The 14,072-nt window shown below is 46.2% G+C and overlaps 1 protein-coding gene and 1 long non-coding RNA gene across 3 annotated transcripts in view; one reads left to right on the forward strand and one right to left on the reverse strand.

The window, feature by feature from the left end:
• The window catches only part of CDH26 (cadherin 26), a 32,183-nt gene that overhangs the window by 15,029 nt on the left and 3,082 nt on the right, over positions 1–14,072 (forward strand). For both annotated transcript variants that reach the window (XM_005302931.4, XM_065566110.1), the window contains 10 exons: positions 1,719–1,904; positions 2,324–2,592; positions 3,156–3,298; positions 5,078–5,311; positions 6,010–6,234; positions 9,609–9,739; positions 10,233–10,310; positions 11,323–11,391; positions 11,554–11,607; positions 12,320–12,406. In XM_005302931.4, the coding sequence (XP_005302988.3) occupies positions 1,719–1,904; positions 2,324–2,592; positions 3,156–3,298; positions 5,078–5,311; positions 6,010–6,234; positions 9,609–9,739; positions 10,233–10,310; positions 11,323–11,391; positions 11,554–11,607; positions 12,320–12,406 (1,476 nt within the window). The remainder of the gene's footprint in view (positions 1–1,718; positions 1,905–2,323; positions 2,593–3,155; positions 3,299–5,077; positions 5,312–6,009; positions 6,235–9,608; positions 9,740–10,232; positions 10,311–11,322; positions 11,392–11,553; positions 11,608–12,319; positions 12,407–14,072) is intronic.
• Positions 6,232–14,072, reverse strand: part of LOC122174503 (uncharacterized) — a 162,529-nt gene continuing 154,688 nt past the window's right edge. The window contains exon 3 of the long non-coding RNA XR_006176422.2: positions 6,232–9,644. This is a non-coding gene — a long non-coding RNA (uncharacterized LOC122174503). The remainder of the gene's footprint in view (positions 9,645–14,072) is intronic.

Raw genomic sequence — 14,072 nt, forward strand, 5'->3', positions numbered from 1 at the left:
GACTTTTAAAAGGGTTATGGATTAATGAACAGTTACCTTGGAATTCTGGAAAAGAGCTCAAACTTATGGCCAGAGTTGGTCTGAGGAAGATCCTGATGTGTGATGAGAACCTTGTTTGTGAACTGGACGTGCCGATATGTCCCTAGGCTGTTTTTTGCATAAAAAATATTTTAGGTAGATGTGGTTCCTAGACGACTCTGGAAGGAGCATATTGAACAGCCTGGCCTGAGAGCTTTATAAAAAACCCAGAGTGATCTTGAGGAGAGTGGGGCCAGTTTGGGTGCTTATTGTTTTGTTTCATAGTCAGGATCTTCCCTTTCCTTTGGTTTTCTTTTTCTTTCTGCTGAGTTACGAGTCTCACCAGGTGGATTACAAGCTACTGGAATGCAGGCTCAATGTTCTTTGAGTTTAGCAATGCATCCTCCACTGTTGTGGATCTGGAAAGCATCAGATGCTTTCTCTGCTGAACCTGAGGCTGGGAGAGATGGGAACCCTACCTCATCCAAGAACTAAGGAAGTGCTGAATTCTTCTCCTGAAGCAGGCTTCCTGACGTCTAAGGGACCAGAAATCCTCTCTGCTTGAGAAAGGAGCCATGACTTTTGTCTGAGCTGAAAGTAATTATAGCCACCCAACTACTACCCAATCTCCAACCAGCATGCTCTATCCATTACCCCTCTGCTGTCTCCTCCTTTGTTTGGTTTTGGGGAAAGAGTTCTGAAAAGCTTATGAATTAGCTGACGATTTTAGGGTTCTAGTCCAGTTAATATTTTCCATTTGTGTATGAAAAATTAAAACCGGTTTTGTAACTTGCCTGTTCTAGTGAATGAAGGTGGGAGGCTTGACAGGTATGTGTGGGTATTAATAAGTTAAGGTGCAGACCAGGAGAAAAGGGTCTTACATTGCAGCATTGGCCACAAAGTGCAAAAAAACAACATCTGACTAAGACTTAGCCATGGCAGACCTCTGCCTATGTAATTCACTCCCCAGGATTGTTTGCTAGAGTTTGAAAACTTCAGGGAATAGAGCAAAAATGCACCTGTTCAAGCAGGTTTCTGGGTGAAGTTTGGGCTTTGTGGGGATAAAACATGCTAGTTAAGTTCTATGGTCCTTTGTAGCCATCGTGATTTGTTCACTCCATATGGTATCAGCTTCCATGGTCTCTGTCGATGGATGGTGCTTTAGATAAGCTCCAGGATACAAGTGCTAGATTCCACCACCCTTAGTCACGTTGAGTAGGACCTTGTTTCATGAGTAGTTTAATTGATATCAATAAGTCAGCTCGCAGAGTAAACTGCTACTTTGTGTGAGTAAGGGAGGCATCATTGAGCCCTAAACAAAAAAATAAAATTATCAGCAGAAGATACAGAATCTAATGGAAGTAACTATTATGAGGGAGATATTTGTACTGTGCAGATTTATGTCCCCACCCAGATCTTCGGAGATTACTCAACCTCAGGCCATATCCACAGAGCCTCTGCCATCCTGGGGAACAAGGTCCTGGAGGAAGCCGTAGGAGAGGGCCTAGTTGTGCGTCTATACTGGAGCTGCACAACCAGGGAGTAAGGACCCTAAAGCTAGTGCAGAGGAACAGGGCCTTTGTGAAGTGGATCTTCAGGGCTTGGAAGTGTGATGGGAACCTGGATTGATGGACTAGTTCAATGTGATGATTCCTGGTTAGACATTGATGAGACCATCCCCCCCCCCCTTTTTTTTTCAGTATCAGTTGCAAATTGAAGAAGGCAAAGTAGGACCAAGCATGTTAAGGCTCCAGGTGGAAGATCAAGATTCTCCAAATACACCTGCTTGGAGAGCAAAGTACAAAATAGTGAAAGGCAATGAAAAGGAACAGTTCATCGTTGAGACCAATCCTGAAACAAATGAGGGCATTTTAAGGGTTATTAAGGTAATGTTACTGAAGCCATAGATTTGATACAATATGGCATTTTGTAGCATGGACCGATTGATTGTAATATTAATAGTTGGAGCTGCTTGTAATTTGGGATCAGTTACTGCTCTCAAAAAGAACAGGAGTACTTGTGGCACCTTAGAGACTAACAAATTTATTAGAGCATAAGCTTTCGTGGACTACAGCCCACTTCTTCGGTATGCATCCGAAGAAGTGGGCTGTAGTCCACGAAAGCTTATGCTCTAATAAATTTGTTAATCTCTAAGGTGCCACAAGTACTCCTGTTCTTTTTGCGGATACAGACTAACACGGCTGCTACTCTGAAACCTGTCATTACTGCTCTCACTTATAGAGAGATGATCTTTCCACAGGAAAAGCCATAATTTCTAATGAAAGCTTCTCTTTGGGGTTTGCAGCCTCTGGACTATGAAGGTGACTCAGAGAAGAGACTTGTCATTTCTGTTGAAAACGAAGAACCTTTATCTTCATGTCATGAAGGGAAACTGAGGAGCCCTCCTGTAGCCCCCATGAGTGCATCCGTGGCTGTGAAAGTCCTAGACACAAATGATGCTCCTGAATTTCACCCTCCTACACTTGTTCTTCAAAAAGAAGAAGGCGTGAAGCCTGGGACGAGGCTTGGAAAATATTCTGCTGTAGATCCAGATGTGGTGCCAAATAATATAAAGTAAGTGGAGACACTATGAACCCTGAGCTGGGGAAATTGTTAAGGAACATAAAGGAAAGAGCTTTTTAACTTAGTGCAACTGTTCTAAACTGTATGTTGGAGCACTAGACTGACTGGATACAGCCAACCCTCCAGTCTTAGACAGAAAATATCTAGTTTTGCTTTTGGAATAGTAAAAATAATGATTCCAATCATACAGTGCTTGCTTGGTCAGAACTCCCATTGACTTCCTCCTTCCTGAACTGGAATGGAAACTAAATTATCATCTCACCCTTAACAGTGGTTCCTCCAGGCTCTGGGAGAGGCATATCAGCACTGTGTGGGAAACCTTGCATTGCCGCTAGCTACACTGCAAATGTTTTGGCTGATAAAGAAAATTCAGTCCCTAGTGAAGCCACCTCATCACTTTTCATCAACAAGAAACACTAAACAAAGTGAAGTCCCAGAGTGGAAATATCTGAGGCTTAAAAAGATACCAGGAGATGTAACGGAACTTGTATTTGAGTGCCTAAGACATTTTAAATAATTGTGTGGCTTTGGGTTTTTTGTCTTGTTTTGTTCAGATACACAGTATTTCATGATCCAGCAGGGTGGGTGACTGTTGATGAGAACTCTGGCGTTATTACTGCCATGAAAGAACTTGATTGGGAATCCCCCTATGTGAATGACAGTGTTTACCCCATCATTGTTCATGCCATCGATGATGGTAAGTTTCTGTTCAGAGGGTAGCAAATGAGACCATTTCCGAGTATGTGCTGTGAGCGTTAGCATCACTGTAGAGAGGAATAACAGCTCCTGTTACTGGAAAAATAGTCTCTGTCGAGGAAGAGTGGGGATACTCAAGTCCATTGCACAGTGAATAATATGCTGATATGTGTCTGTAAGTCTTTCTTTTCAGGACTCCCTGCTTGTTTTGTATCCAGAATGCTGCTCATTTGCATATTTGTTCAGAGGATCAGATTTTCAGTGACACCTGTCAAATTCTCTAGGCACACATGTGAAGGATAAAGGCACAACCGTCATCACAATATGGCAAATAAACATTCAAAGAAAACAAATTTCCCAACAGCCTCCTGCTTAAACCCTTCCCGCTCTAAAATCCGCTCCACTCTGTCTCCTAATCAGTGCCTCAAGTGAGCACCTTGGAAAACAGGCCAGACTTGTATTGTGCCCTAAAGTTCACCAGATCTGAACTCTAGAGGACCAAGGGAGCGTGAGCAGGGCCGGCTCCAGGCACCAGCTGACCAAGCAGGTGCTTGGGGCGGCACCTGGAGGGGGGGCGGCGTTCCGGCCGGTCGGGGAGAGTGGGGCCCCGGCCGGGCTCGCCGCCCTCCCCTACCGCACTCCCCGCCGGGGGCGGCGGGAGGCTTTTTTGCCTGGGGCGGCAAAAAAGCCAGAGCCGGCCCTGAGCATGAGGCCTCCCTCAGTGAGAATGGTCTGCTACTGGCCTCACTTAGCAGACAAGGGTGCTGTCAGCGCATCACCTCAGATGATTGCAGCTGTGTTGGGAACTTATAGGGGGAGAGGTGGGGCATTGCAGGTCTCAATCGACACCTCTGATTTTACCCAGAGACTAATTAGCTGCAGTACAGATGATGGATTACAGGGGTAGAGCAGTGCTACAATCCCTCATGTACTGATGGGAACTGATGCACAGAGATGGACTGACTTGCCCAAGCTCACACAAGAAATCTATGGCAGAGCAGAGAATTGAACTCTCGTGTCCTAAGTATGGACCATCCACCTTCCTTTTGTACTTCCTTCTGTGATCTCATAATTGGGGCAGGAGACTGGGGGAATGAGAGGGAGGACTATGTTGTAGTCCTGACTGTGACCTTGCTGTGTACCCTTTGGAAATGCATCTAACTCCTTGGTATCTCAGCCCTGGTCTACACTGGGGGGGGGGGGGGATTGATCTAAGTTATGCAACTTCAGCTACGTGAATAACGTAGCTGAAGTCGATGTACTTAGATCGACTCACCGTGGTGTCTTCACCGCGGTGAGTCGACTGCTGCCGCTCCCTGTCGATTCCGCTTGCGCTTCTAGCGGCTCTGGAGTACAGGAGTTTACAGGAGAGGGCTCGGGGGGTCGATTTATCATGTCTAGACTAGACACGATAAATCAATCCCCACTGGATTGATCGCTGCCGGACGATGCAGCAGGTAGTGTAGACATACCCTCAGCTAACCCATTTGGAAGAGGGGATGATGATATGTATCTAATTGACAGTAGTATCAAGGGTTAATTGATTATTACTGGCTAATTGATTATTACTAATAAAGCATATTCTCAGGTAAAAGACACACTATGAAACGATTGACTATGAATCTGCATGGAGGATCAGTACAGAAAATCCTAATGTCCTTACATCTTGCTAATGTATTAACGTAGACAGGGACTAATAGGGAATGAATTGGGCAGAGGAATCATGTCAGACTGTTGCCTCTTGCCAATATCTTGGCCAACCTCTGTTTACTCCACCTAGGGGTCCCACCGCAGACGGGCACTGGCACCATTCTGCTTTACCTGTCTGACATCAATGACCACATGCCAACATTAGTCACACGTTTCTTAGAAGTTTGTGACAAAGCAAGACTGACTCCTCTCATCATAAAGGCAGAAGATAATGACTCAGATCCGTATGCCAGTCCATTTACATTTAAACTCGCTGATGACTCAAAAAGTATAAAGCAAAACTGGAGATTGGGAAAGAGTTTTGGTAAGTTCTTCCTCCCACACACCCTGTGAAACCCCTGCTCGCTTTGTCATCCTGTCACTGTTTCACACAGGCATAGTCATGTTTACCATCTGTTATTTATTATCACTTCAATGTTTTAAGTTCTGCACTCCTACTTCGGAGTAGGTTCAGAGTAAGTCCACTCTCACTTCAGTGGAGCCACTCCAGAGTTACACTGGAGTAACTCTGGAGGTCAGAATCTGCTTAGATGTCTTTTAATACAATTGCCCATGATTATAGGCTCAATAGGATTTTGCACCATTCAGCCTTCTGCTTTGAGGCCTCTAAAAATCTCACATATGGCAAGAAACGGTTTTCTGTTGGGATCATCGCCACAGTGACTATGGAACTGAAGGCATTACACGTATTGGAAAGTGGTAGATCTATTTTACTGGATACAGTTATCAGGTACAGGCAGGCACTAAAACACTGGCACATGCAGTTATCCACTTTGCGCACACTGTCTGGGTAGCGGCGTGTGCAAATTAAACACCAAATTGTGAACCTATCCTCACTGACATTCTGTCCCTTTGTGCTTCCAATCAATTTCCCCACTCAGTTTGTATAACTCAGAAGGGCTCAAAATGGAAAAAAAAGCCACTCCTCCATCAACACTGTGCTTTCTGGCTGTTTATTGCTTTTTACATGAGGCTCAGGAGTTCTTGCCTTTCTTCTTTTAGGTGACTCAGTTGAACTTTTAATGTTGAGAAACCTCCCACGTGGCAAGTATTTGGTGCCTCTCCTAATTCTGGACAGGCAGGGATTATTCTCTATGAAGCAGAATCTGTCTGTGAGACTCTGCCATTGCCCAGATGGACACGGATGCGAAGAACTGAACTCCATGCCATTGAGTCTTGGAGGTGGCGCCATTGCTGTGATTTTGGCAGTCCTCCTGTTATCTCTAGGTAAGATACCTCCTAAAATTTACCCCTCACTTACTCATCACCTGGCTATAAGATCTCATGGGAACTGCAACCTATTAATGTGTGGCATATAGTACCTGCCTTTAGAAGGAACAAGTGGCAGTAAAATGGCCATTTGACACTCTTAATATGTCTGAATGCTGTAAAGGTGGAACTAAATATCTGCTCTTTTGTGTCACCACCATTCAGTGGTCTAAGCAGATGATCTGAAGCCTTATTACATTCTGGAGCCACCTTTGTCTTGCAATGGGAACCATAGCTGTGCTCATGTAATGACCACTGCTGTCTTTTCATCTCCAGCAACCAAGAGAACAGTCTGTTAAATTATTTGGCAGAAATGCTATGATGTGCAGCACAATGGCAGATGATATCCAGTGCTGACAAATGAAGGGTAATGGACCTTGGAAGGGATTATTTAAATGACTCATCCACATTGAGGGGAGGGGAGAGACTCTAAATTAGCTGTAGCATCTCAGGAGAAGGACCTGGGCTTTATTGTGGAGAACTCAATGGAAACCTGTCCTCAGCGTGCAGTCATGATCGAAAAAGCAAACAACATTAGGCTGTATGAAGAGTGGGTTAGAAAGTAACACTGTCAGTTCTACAATGGCATCACACGGTGAGCTGGGACACTTTAATCTGGAACAGTGTGTGTCTGTCTCAAAAGTATAATGAAAACAGGGTCCAGAGATGAGCAGTGGAAATGAACAGTCCTGGAAAGTCTTCCATCTGAGGAGAGAGTGAAGAGCTCAGGGCAGCGTATTTTAGAGAGGAGTTGAGATAAGGTGGAGCGTGAAATGTATGCCACGCTCCTGCTGACCCTTTCTCGTATTAGTATGAGGGGACATCCAATGAAATGGAAAGGCAGGACACTTGAAATGGATAAAAGGGAATTCTCTCTTTTACAGCATGTAGTTAACCTGTGGAACTCACGGCCACATGCCAACATTAGTCACACGTTCCTTGGAACGATATAATTGAGGTCAAGAAGAGTTCTGTAGGAAGATAGAAAGTTTGAGTAGAATGTAGGCACCTATAAGGATAGTGAGAAGATTCCTGGATGAAGTTAAAATGTATAAGGATAAAACTTTTGGCATTAGCCTAACTGATTGGGAATAGATATGCAGGGTTGTTGTAGCCCTGTCGGTCCCAGGATATTGTAGAAACAACATGGATGAGGTAATATCTCTTGTTGGGCCAACTTCTGTTGGTGAAAGAGCCGAACTTTCGAGCTTACACACAACTCTTCTTGAGGTCTAGGAAACATACTGAGTGTCATAGCTAAATACAAGGTGGAGCAGATGGTGTAGCCAAAGTTAACACAGATTTCAAGGGACCTCCCATCACCGGGGGAAAGGAAAAGGGGGAATCTGGGATTGGGGTAGGTTTTATTGGTGGGTTATAGATTGTTTTAATAAACCATAAATCCAGTGTCTCTATTTAATCCATGATTTTTAGTGTCAAGCAAAGTAATGAATTTAAGCTCCCAGGGTTGTCTTTTGATGGTGTTGTGCAGGTTTCCTTTGAGGATGAGGACGGAGAGGTCAGATATAGCGTGATCACTTTGTGAAAAGTGTTCACCCACAGGTGATAGGGTGTTATCTTATTTTCCTGTGTGAGTTCATTCGAGATGGTAGTGATTGTTGGTTTCACTCACATAGTTATTATTGGGCATGTTAGTGCACTGAATGAGGTATACGACATATTATGATAGCAATGGAAGTAGGGGTTGATCATTGCAGCAGTGGAGATATGTCTGCAGGTTTTGCATCTGTTGTTTTGGTGGGGTCTGGTGCAGCTGTGAGTTGATGTGTCCTAGTCTATGGGGAGCTTGCTTCTGATGAGCTTGGAGAGGGAGCCTAGGGGATTGTTTTGAAGGCCAGCATAGGGCATTCAGGAAAGATTTCTTTCAGGATGGATTCCCACTGAGCATGGGTTGTATTTATTTGATGATGCTTCTTATGGGTTCCAGTAAGGGGTGGTAGGTGACAGGGAGGGGTGTGAGGTCAGAGGGTGTTTTATTTCTGTATTGAAGCAGGTTCACTCCGGGCTGGTTCCATGATGTGATCCACTTCTCTGGTGGAGTGTTCTTGTTTGAAGGCAGTTTTCAGTGCACTAAGGTGTATATCCTGGACTTTCTCCTTAGAGCATATTCTGTGCTATCAGAGTGCCTGGCTGTAGATAACTTTCTTGGTGTGTTTGAGGTGGTTGCTAGATTTGTGGAGGTAAGTGTGGTGATCTGTGGGTTTCTTGTACATAGTTATCTGTAGGGTTCCATTGTTGAAACTGACTCTGGTGTCCAGGAAGTTGATGCTAGTGTGGGAGTTTTCCAAACAGAATTTAATGGACAGATGGTGGCTGTTGAAGTTGTGGTGAAAATCTATGAGGGAGTTTAGGTCATCTGTCCAGAGGATGAAAATATTATAGACTTATCTTAGGTTTATCAGTGGTTTTCTGGTGCATTTGTCCAGAAATTCTTCAAGTGGACCATGAAGAGGATGGCATATCGGGGAGCCATGCTAGTACCCATGGCTGTTCCGATGGTTTCAACAAAATGTTTGTTGTTGAATGTAAAGTTGTTATGGGTCAGGATGAAATGGATGAGTTTGGCGATGTGTTCAGGGTGGAGATCTCAGTGTTGTCCAGTGTCTTGTAAATATTTGAGGCAGGCAGCGATGCTGTCATTGTGGGGGATATTGGTGTATAAGGAAGTGACATCCATGATGGCAAAGATGGCGTCCCAAGGGAAATTGTTGATGTTCTGGAGTTTGTGGGTTGGTTGTGTCCTGGAGGAAGTTTTTTTGTGTGGTGACCGGTTTGAAGATGGTTTCTAGGAGTCCCAATATTCCTTCACTGAGAGTACTGTTGCTGATATGATGTGTCTGCCTGGGTTCCCTTGTTTGTGTATCTTGGGAACCATGTAGAAGGTCCCAGTGGTGGGTTCTTGAGGGATGAGTTTGTAGAGTTTCTCTTGGAGTTGTTTGGGGGAAGGATTTGATGATATCCTTAAATTCCTGTGGTGTGGGGTCTTCTTTGAGTTCTTCATAGTAGGTGGTGTTGGAGAGTTGATTAGATAGAACTTTCCCATAGAGGAAGGTTACTCCACAATTGCCTGTTGTGGGATTTCTTGCACCTTCCTTTGAAACATCTGGAGCTGGCCATTGTCGGTGACAGGATGTTGTGCTAGCTGGACCCCTGGTCTAGTCCAGTCTGATGTTTCCTATGTCTGAAACAAATTAATGAATGATCTGAAATCTGATCTATACATTCATAGAGTTCAGTGAGGTGCCAGCGGGGCTGCTTTGAAAGGCTGTGAGGTGTCAGTAGCAGTTCTGGTCATTCTTTTCCTGTTTCAGTGGTAGGCTGTCTTCTGCTGTGGTGTTACTATGGATCTGAAAACAGGAAAAGACAAGTCAATTTCCCTTTTGAAGAAGGCAACCAGACTTTAATCAAATACAATGAAGAGAGTGGAAACGTTTTGTCTCAGGTGGGTAATTGAGCATATATCTATCCACTTTCCTATTGTGAGCATCCTGCCAACTCGATACTTGTCTGCCCAGATTATCAACCATCCGGTCTTATGTCTCCTGTCATTTGGTGTTGAGCAGAACACTGCTCCCTTTCTCAGCAGAATGTGGAAGGAAAATGACCTGCTGTATGGTATTGGGTTATCCAGGTAATGGGGACTAACTCTAATGCACCCTCTGCCATTCCAATGGTTTTCTGGGTACTCTTCTTCTTGGACACCTCATCCCGTTGGAATGTATTAACAAGGCAGACATGGTGCTTTGCTGAGGAAAGATTTGAGTGGCTCCTCCATCTCTACTTGCCATGTGATACCTGGCTGTTTAGTGAGAACAGGGAAATAACAGATGACGAAGGGCAGGGGTTGCAAAATATTGGTTAGGAGCCAATAAGGATTAATAGTCCTTTGTTCTGTACATTTAATGAATGCACGTCTTCATCTCTGCCCTCTGCAGGTTATGCCTGATGTTTTGGATTATGAAAGCCAACTCTCTACATATGCACAAGTTAGAAAAGGAAAACAAATGTCTGAGGTAACCACTTGTTTGTTTATATATTCATGTAAATGGAGTGGTCCCTTTTTAACACCCTAAGGTCTGGAGTGGCTCACAACTGTGAGAGCCTACCTCAGGGCAGACTGTTGGAAAACAGGGCAGACACCCCAGGCTGGTAGTATGGGCTATATTTAGATTTCACCAAATCAGTAACAAATGTGAACTCCTGGATTGCTATATCAGTCTTACCATGGAGTCACAGACAGTCCCCGTAGATTCTCCAGCCTATTTTGCCACCCAGACAAGCTGCCACCCAGATTGTCTCTGGGGACCTCTGCTTTGTATCTGGTACACTTCCCTGTAAGAGTCCAGACAGTCCAGAGATCAAGGATCTTTCCTTGAATCCATCTTTTATAGCTTCTCCTGACAGAAAACAAGTTGACAGTGTCTCTATCCATTTGGGCTCTTCCTCTGACAGTGAGTGAAGAATGAATTTTGAGTCATTGACCTCCGGTCATCACATATTATGGCCACTAGATTTGAAATTAGCACTTTTCTGTTGAAGTCCTTCATTAGCATTTCACAAGGCTTCTTTGAAGGGTTATTTATAATGTAAATGTTTGCTATTACATTATAACAGGATACAGATAAGTAAAAAAATGCGTGTAACATCCCATTTTCATGATGCTTAAACACCAGATACATTCTTATACATTTAACAATTACTTTGATCAATACTAATACACAAGTGAATTGACCTGGGGCTTTGGCATGAGCTGGCACCTGGTCTGCCAACGTCACAGATGTGCCTAACACACTGCCTATGACCTGAACCACAGTGAAAAGAATAACTTAAGACAGCCCTATTTGAAAATAATAACCCTGAAATCGCACTGCCATTCTAAGCACTGTGCTTAGTCACGTATCATTTTCTGAGGCTGACATTTCTCAAGCTTAGTCTCCAGTCAGAATAAAACTATTTCCCCTGATAAGATTCTTAACTATCCAGCCAGGTATTTTAGTGATGTGAGATTGTTGTTTGCTATTGTAGTATGTAAATGGAATGGCACCATCTCCCTCCCTTACATCCAGTCGAGGACACTATGACCAAGGTCGATGTGTAAGTAAACTCTACAAACTAGCATAGAGTATTTTGTGGGGGGGTAGGGTGGGAGGAGGAATGATGGGGGGAAGGGATGAGAGGTTAACTGTGGTGGGTTTTATTAACCCCTAATAACTTTCCTGGAATCATGCAACAGTTCCCTGTTTTTATTTTTTAAAGGGTGCCAGTACAATGGTCCAGTCCAGACCTCTAAGTGACAACCACAGTTCCCACGTAAGTAGAATGCCTTTCACTGTGTTATGCTCAGTAATGGGCTCCACAAACTATCTCTGTCTGGGGACAGGTTAGAAAAAAATGCAAAGCCTAACACCTTTATTTTCATAGCATAACCCTGAGTCGGTAAGCCCCACTTAAAACACTAGGCCTTTGTGAGTAAGGACTACTTGCGGGAGTAAATATTGGCAGGATCAGGTCCTCCCTTTGGTGTCTTTAACTAAATTGAATGCAGTGAATTATTATGATTCACCATGTTTATGATGGTCATCCCAAAGGCCCAACCAAGACTGGGGCCCATCGTGCTAGGCGCTGTACAAACACAGAGTAGCAGATGGTCCCTGCCCAGATGAGCTTGCAATCTAAATAGACAAGACACATGTAATGTTGACAGACCCCAGTTGTCTGTGGGCAGGATCGAACCGGGGACCTCTGGAGCTTAGTGCATGAGCCTTTACCACGAGCTAAAAGCCAACTGGCTGTTAGCTAAGGCTGTAGAGCAGACTCATTTTTACCTCTCTGTCTAAGTGGTCTTGGTGCCACCAGATGGGAGAGAACACCACACCCAGTGTGTGGGTTACACACGCACAGGAGAAATAGCTATAACATCTAGTGAGTGCTGAGGAATTTGTTCAGACCAGAATGACGCTTGTAAAATCTTGATGGAGGGGCTCTGGCCTTGCTGAGGTCCAATGCTATGTCTCTCTTTCAGGGGGTCCAGTATTCTAGACGCATGGAGACACTCCACAGAAGACCCCTCCCTGCGACTGTAGAAACAGTGGGTGAAATGTTGAATCAGGTAGGGAATGGCTGGTTTTGAACTCCTCAGTATTGTCAATGGGTCCTGGCTGTGGAACATGGGTTGCCCTGGGAACTTTCCAGTTTGGCTGCAGATGCTCATAGGAGAAACACACCTTCCAGGAATGGGAAAAGGGGCTAGGGTGCGTAAAACGGGCATTAACTCGCAGCAGAATCCGAACCCCTGGCTGAGAGCAAGGCTCACAAGCTGGGGGAGTGTGAGGAGGGGTCACTTACAACGATCTTTGAGCCTTTGCTGAAGATTTCGTGTCTCCAGCACTCCTTGCTGTGCCATTCTGGTCACCTCAAGTTACCTGGACATTTGTGTGTCCGTCACATATGCACCTTTTCCTTTCTGAACAGGCAATGGGCGCGTGTAGTAGTCTCGGCCGGGGTTCGGCCCTCAGCGGGGCTGTGGGGTATCCCACCGCCTCGCTCTGGTCCGCCGACAGTTCTGGTCCGGCGGCAGTTGGGGACAGCAGACACACGGTTAGGGGACTCAGGCCCGTAAGCAGGGGCTGACCCAATAGGTCCGAAAAGAGCCCCGAGCCCTCAATCAGGGCAGGGCAGTAATCACGCAGTCTGGAGCTCCGGCCCTCAAGCAGGGGCTGAGTCAGTAGCTCGGAAACCCAGGCCCTTAAGCAGAGGCTGAGGCAATGTCTATGGCAGCCCAGGTCCTAGGTCAGGGCGGGGCAGGAATCAAATAGTTAGGCAGAAACCCAGGCCATTAAGCAGGGGCTGGGTGAGGGTTTGTAGCAGCCCAGGCCCTAGGTCAGGGCGGGGCAGCAATCAAATAGTTAGGCAGAAACCCAGGCCATTAAGCAGGGGCTGGGTGAGGGTTTGTAGCAGCCCAGGCCCTAGGTCAGGGCGGGGCAGCAATCAAATAGTTAGGCAGAAACCCAGGCCATTAAGCAGGGGCTGGGTGAGGGTTTGTAGCAGCCCAGGCCCTAGGTCAGGGCGGGGCAGCAAACAAATAGTCAGTCAGAAACCCAGGCCATTAAGCAGGGGCTGGGTGAGGGTTTGTAGCAGCCCAGGCCCTAGGTCAGGGCAGGGCAGCAAACAAATAGTCAGTCAGAAACCCAGGCCTTTAGGCAGGGGCTGGGTCAGTGTTCCACAGGTCCCAGCCTCTCTAAGCCAGGGGAAAAAGGGGGAGTCGGGAAGCAGGCCCTCCCACTCCACTGCGTCCCAGCCCGGGGCCCTAGCAGCTGCAGAGACTCGCTGCTGTCAGTGGGGATCCTGGCTGCAACACACTGACATCGGCTCTGGCAGTGCAACAGCCAGAGTGGGATCGGCTGCCCCCGGGCTACTTCCACACTTCCCCTCGTATGGTACCTGGGCCGTTCTAGTGTCCTCGGTGCTCTCCACCAGCATCGGTTCCTCTGGGTAGGCAGCAAAGGGCAGGCTCGGCTGCTCCTCGGGGTAGCAGGAAAGGGGCAGGCTTGGCCAGTCCTCCTTAGGGTACCGGGCGAGAGGTAGGCTCGGCTCCTCCTCGGGGTAGCTGGCACGGGGCAGGCTTGGCCAGTCCTCCTCAGGGTACCGGGCGAGAGGTAGGCTCGGCAGGCGTGGTAAGACAGCAGGCCGGTCGTGGCCTGCAGCTGTCTCCCAAGCGGGAGCTCGGCCACAGACGTCTGCTCTCTCCGCCGGCCTGGGCTCCACTGAGCTCTGCA

This window comes from Chrysemys picta, chromosome 13 (assembly GCF_011386835.1).
Source record: "Chrysemys picta bellii isolate R12L10 chromosome 13, ASM1138683v2, whole genome shotgun sequence".
Lineage (NCBI taxonomy): Eukaryota > Metazoa > Chordata > Testudines > Emydidae > Chrysemys > Chrysemys picta.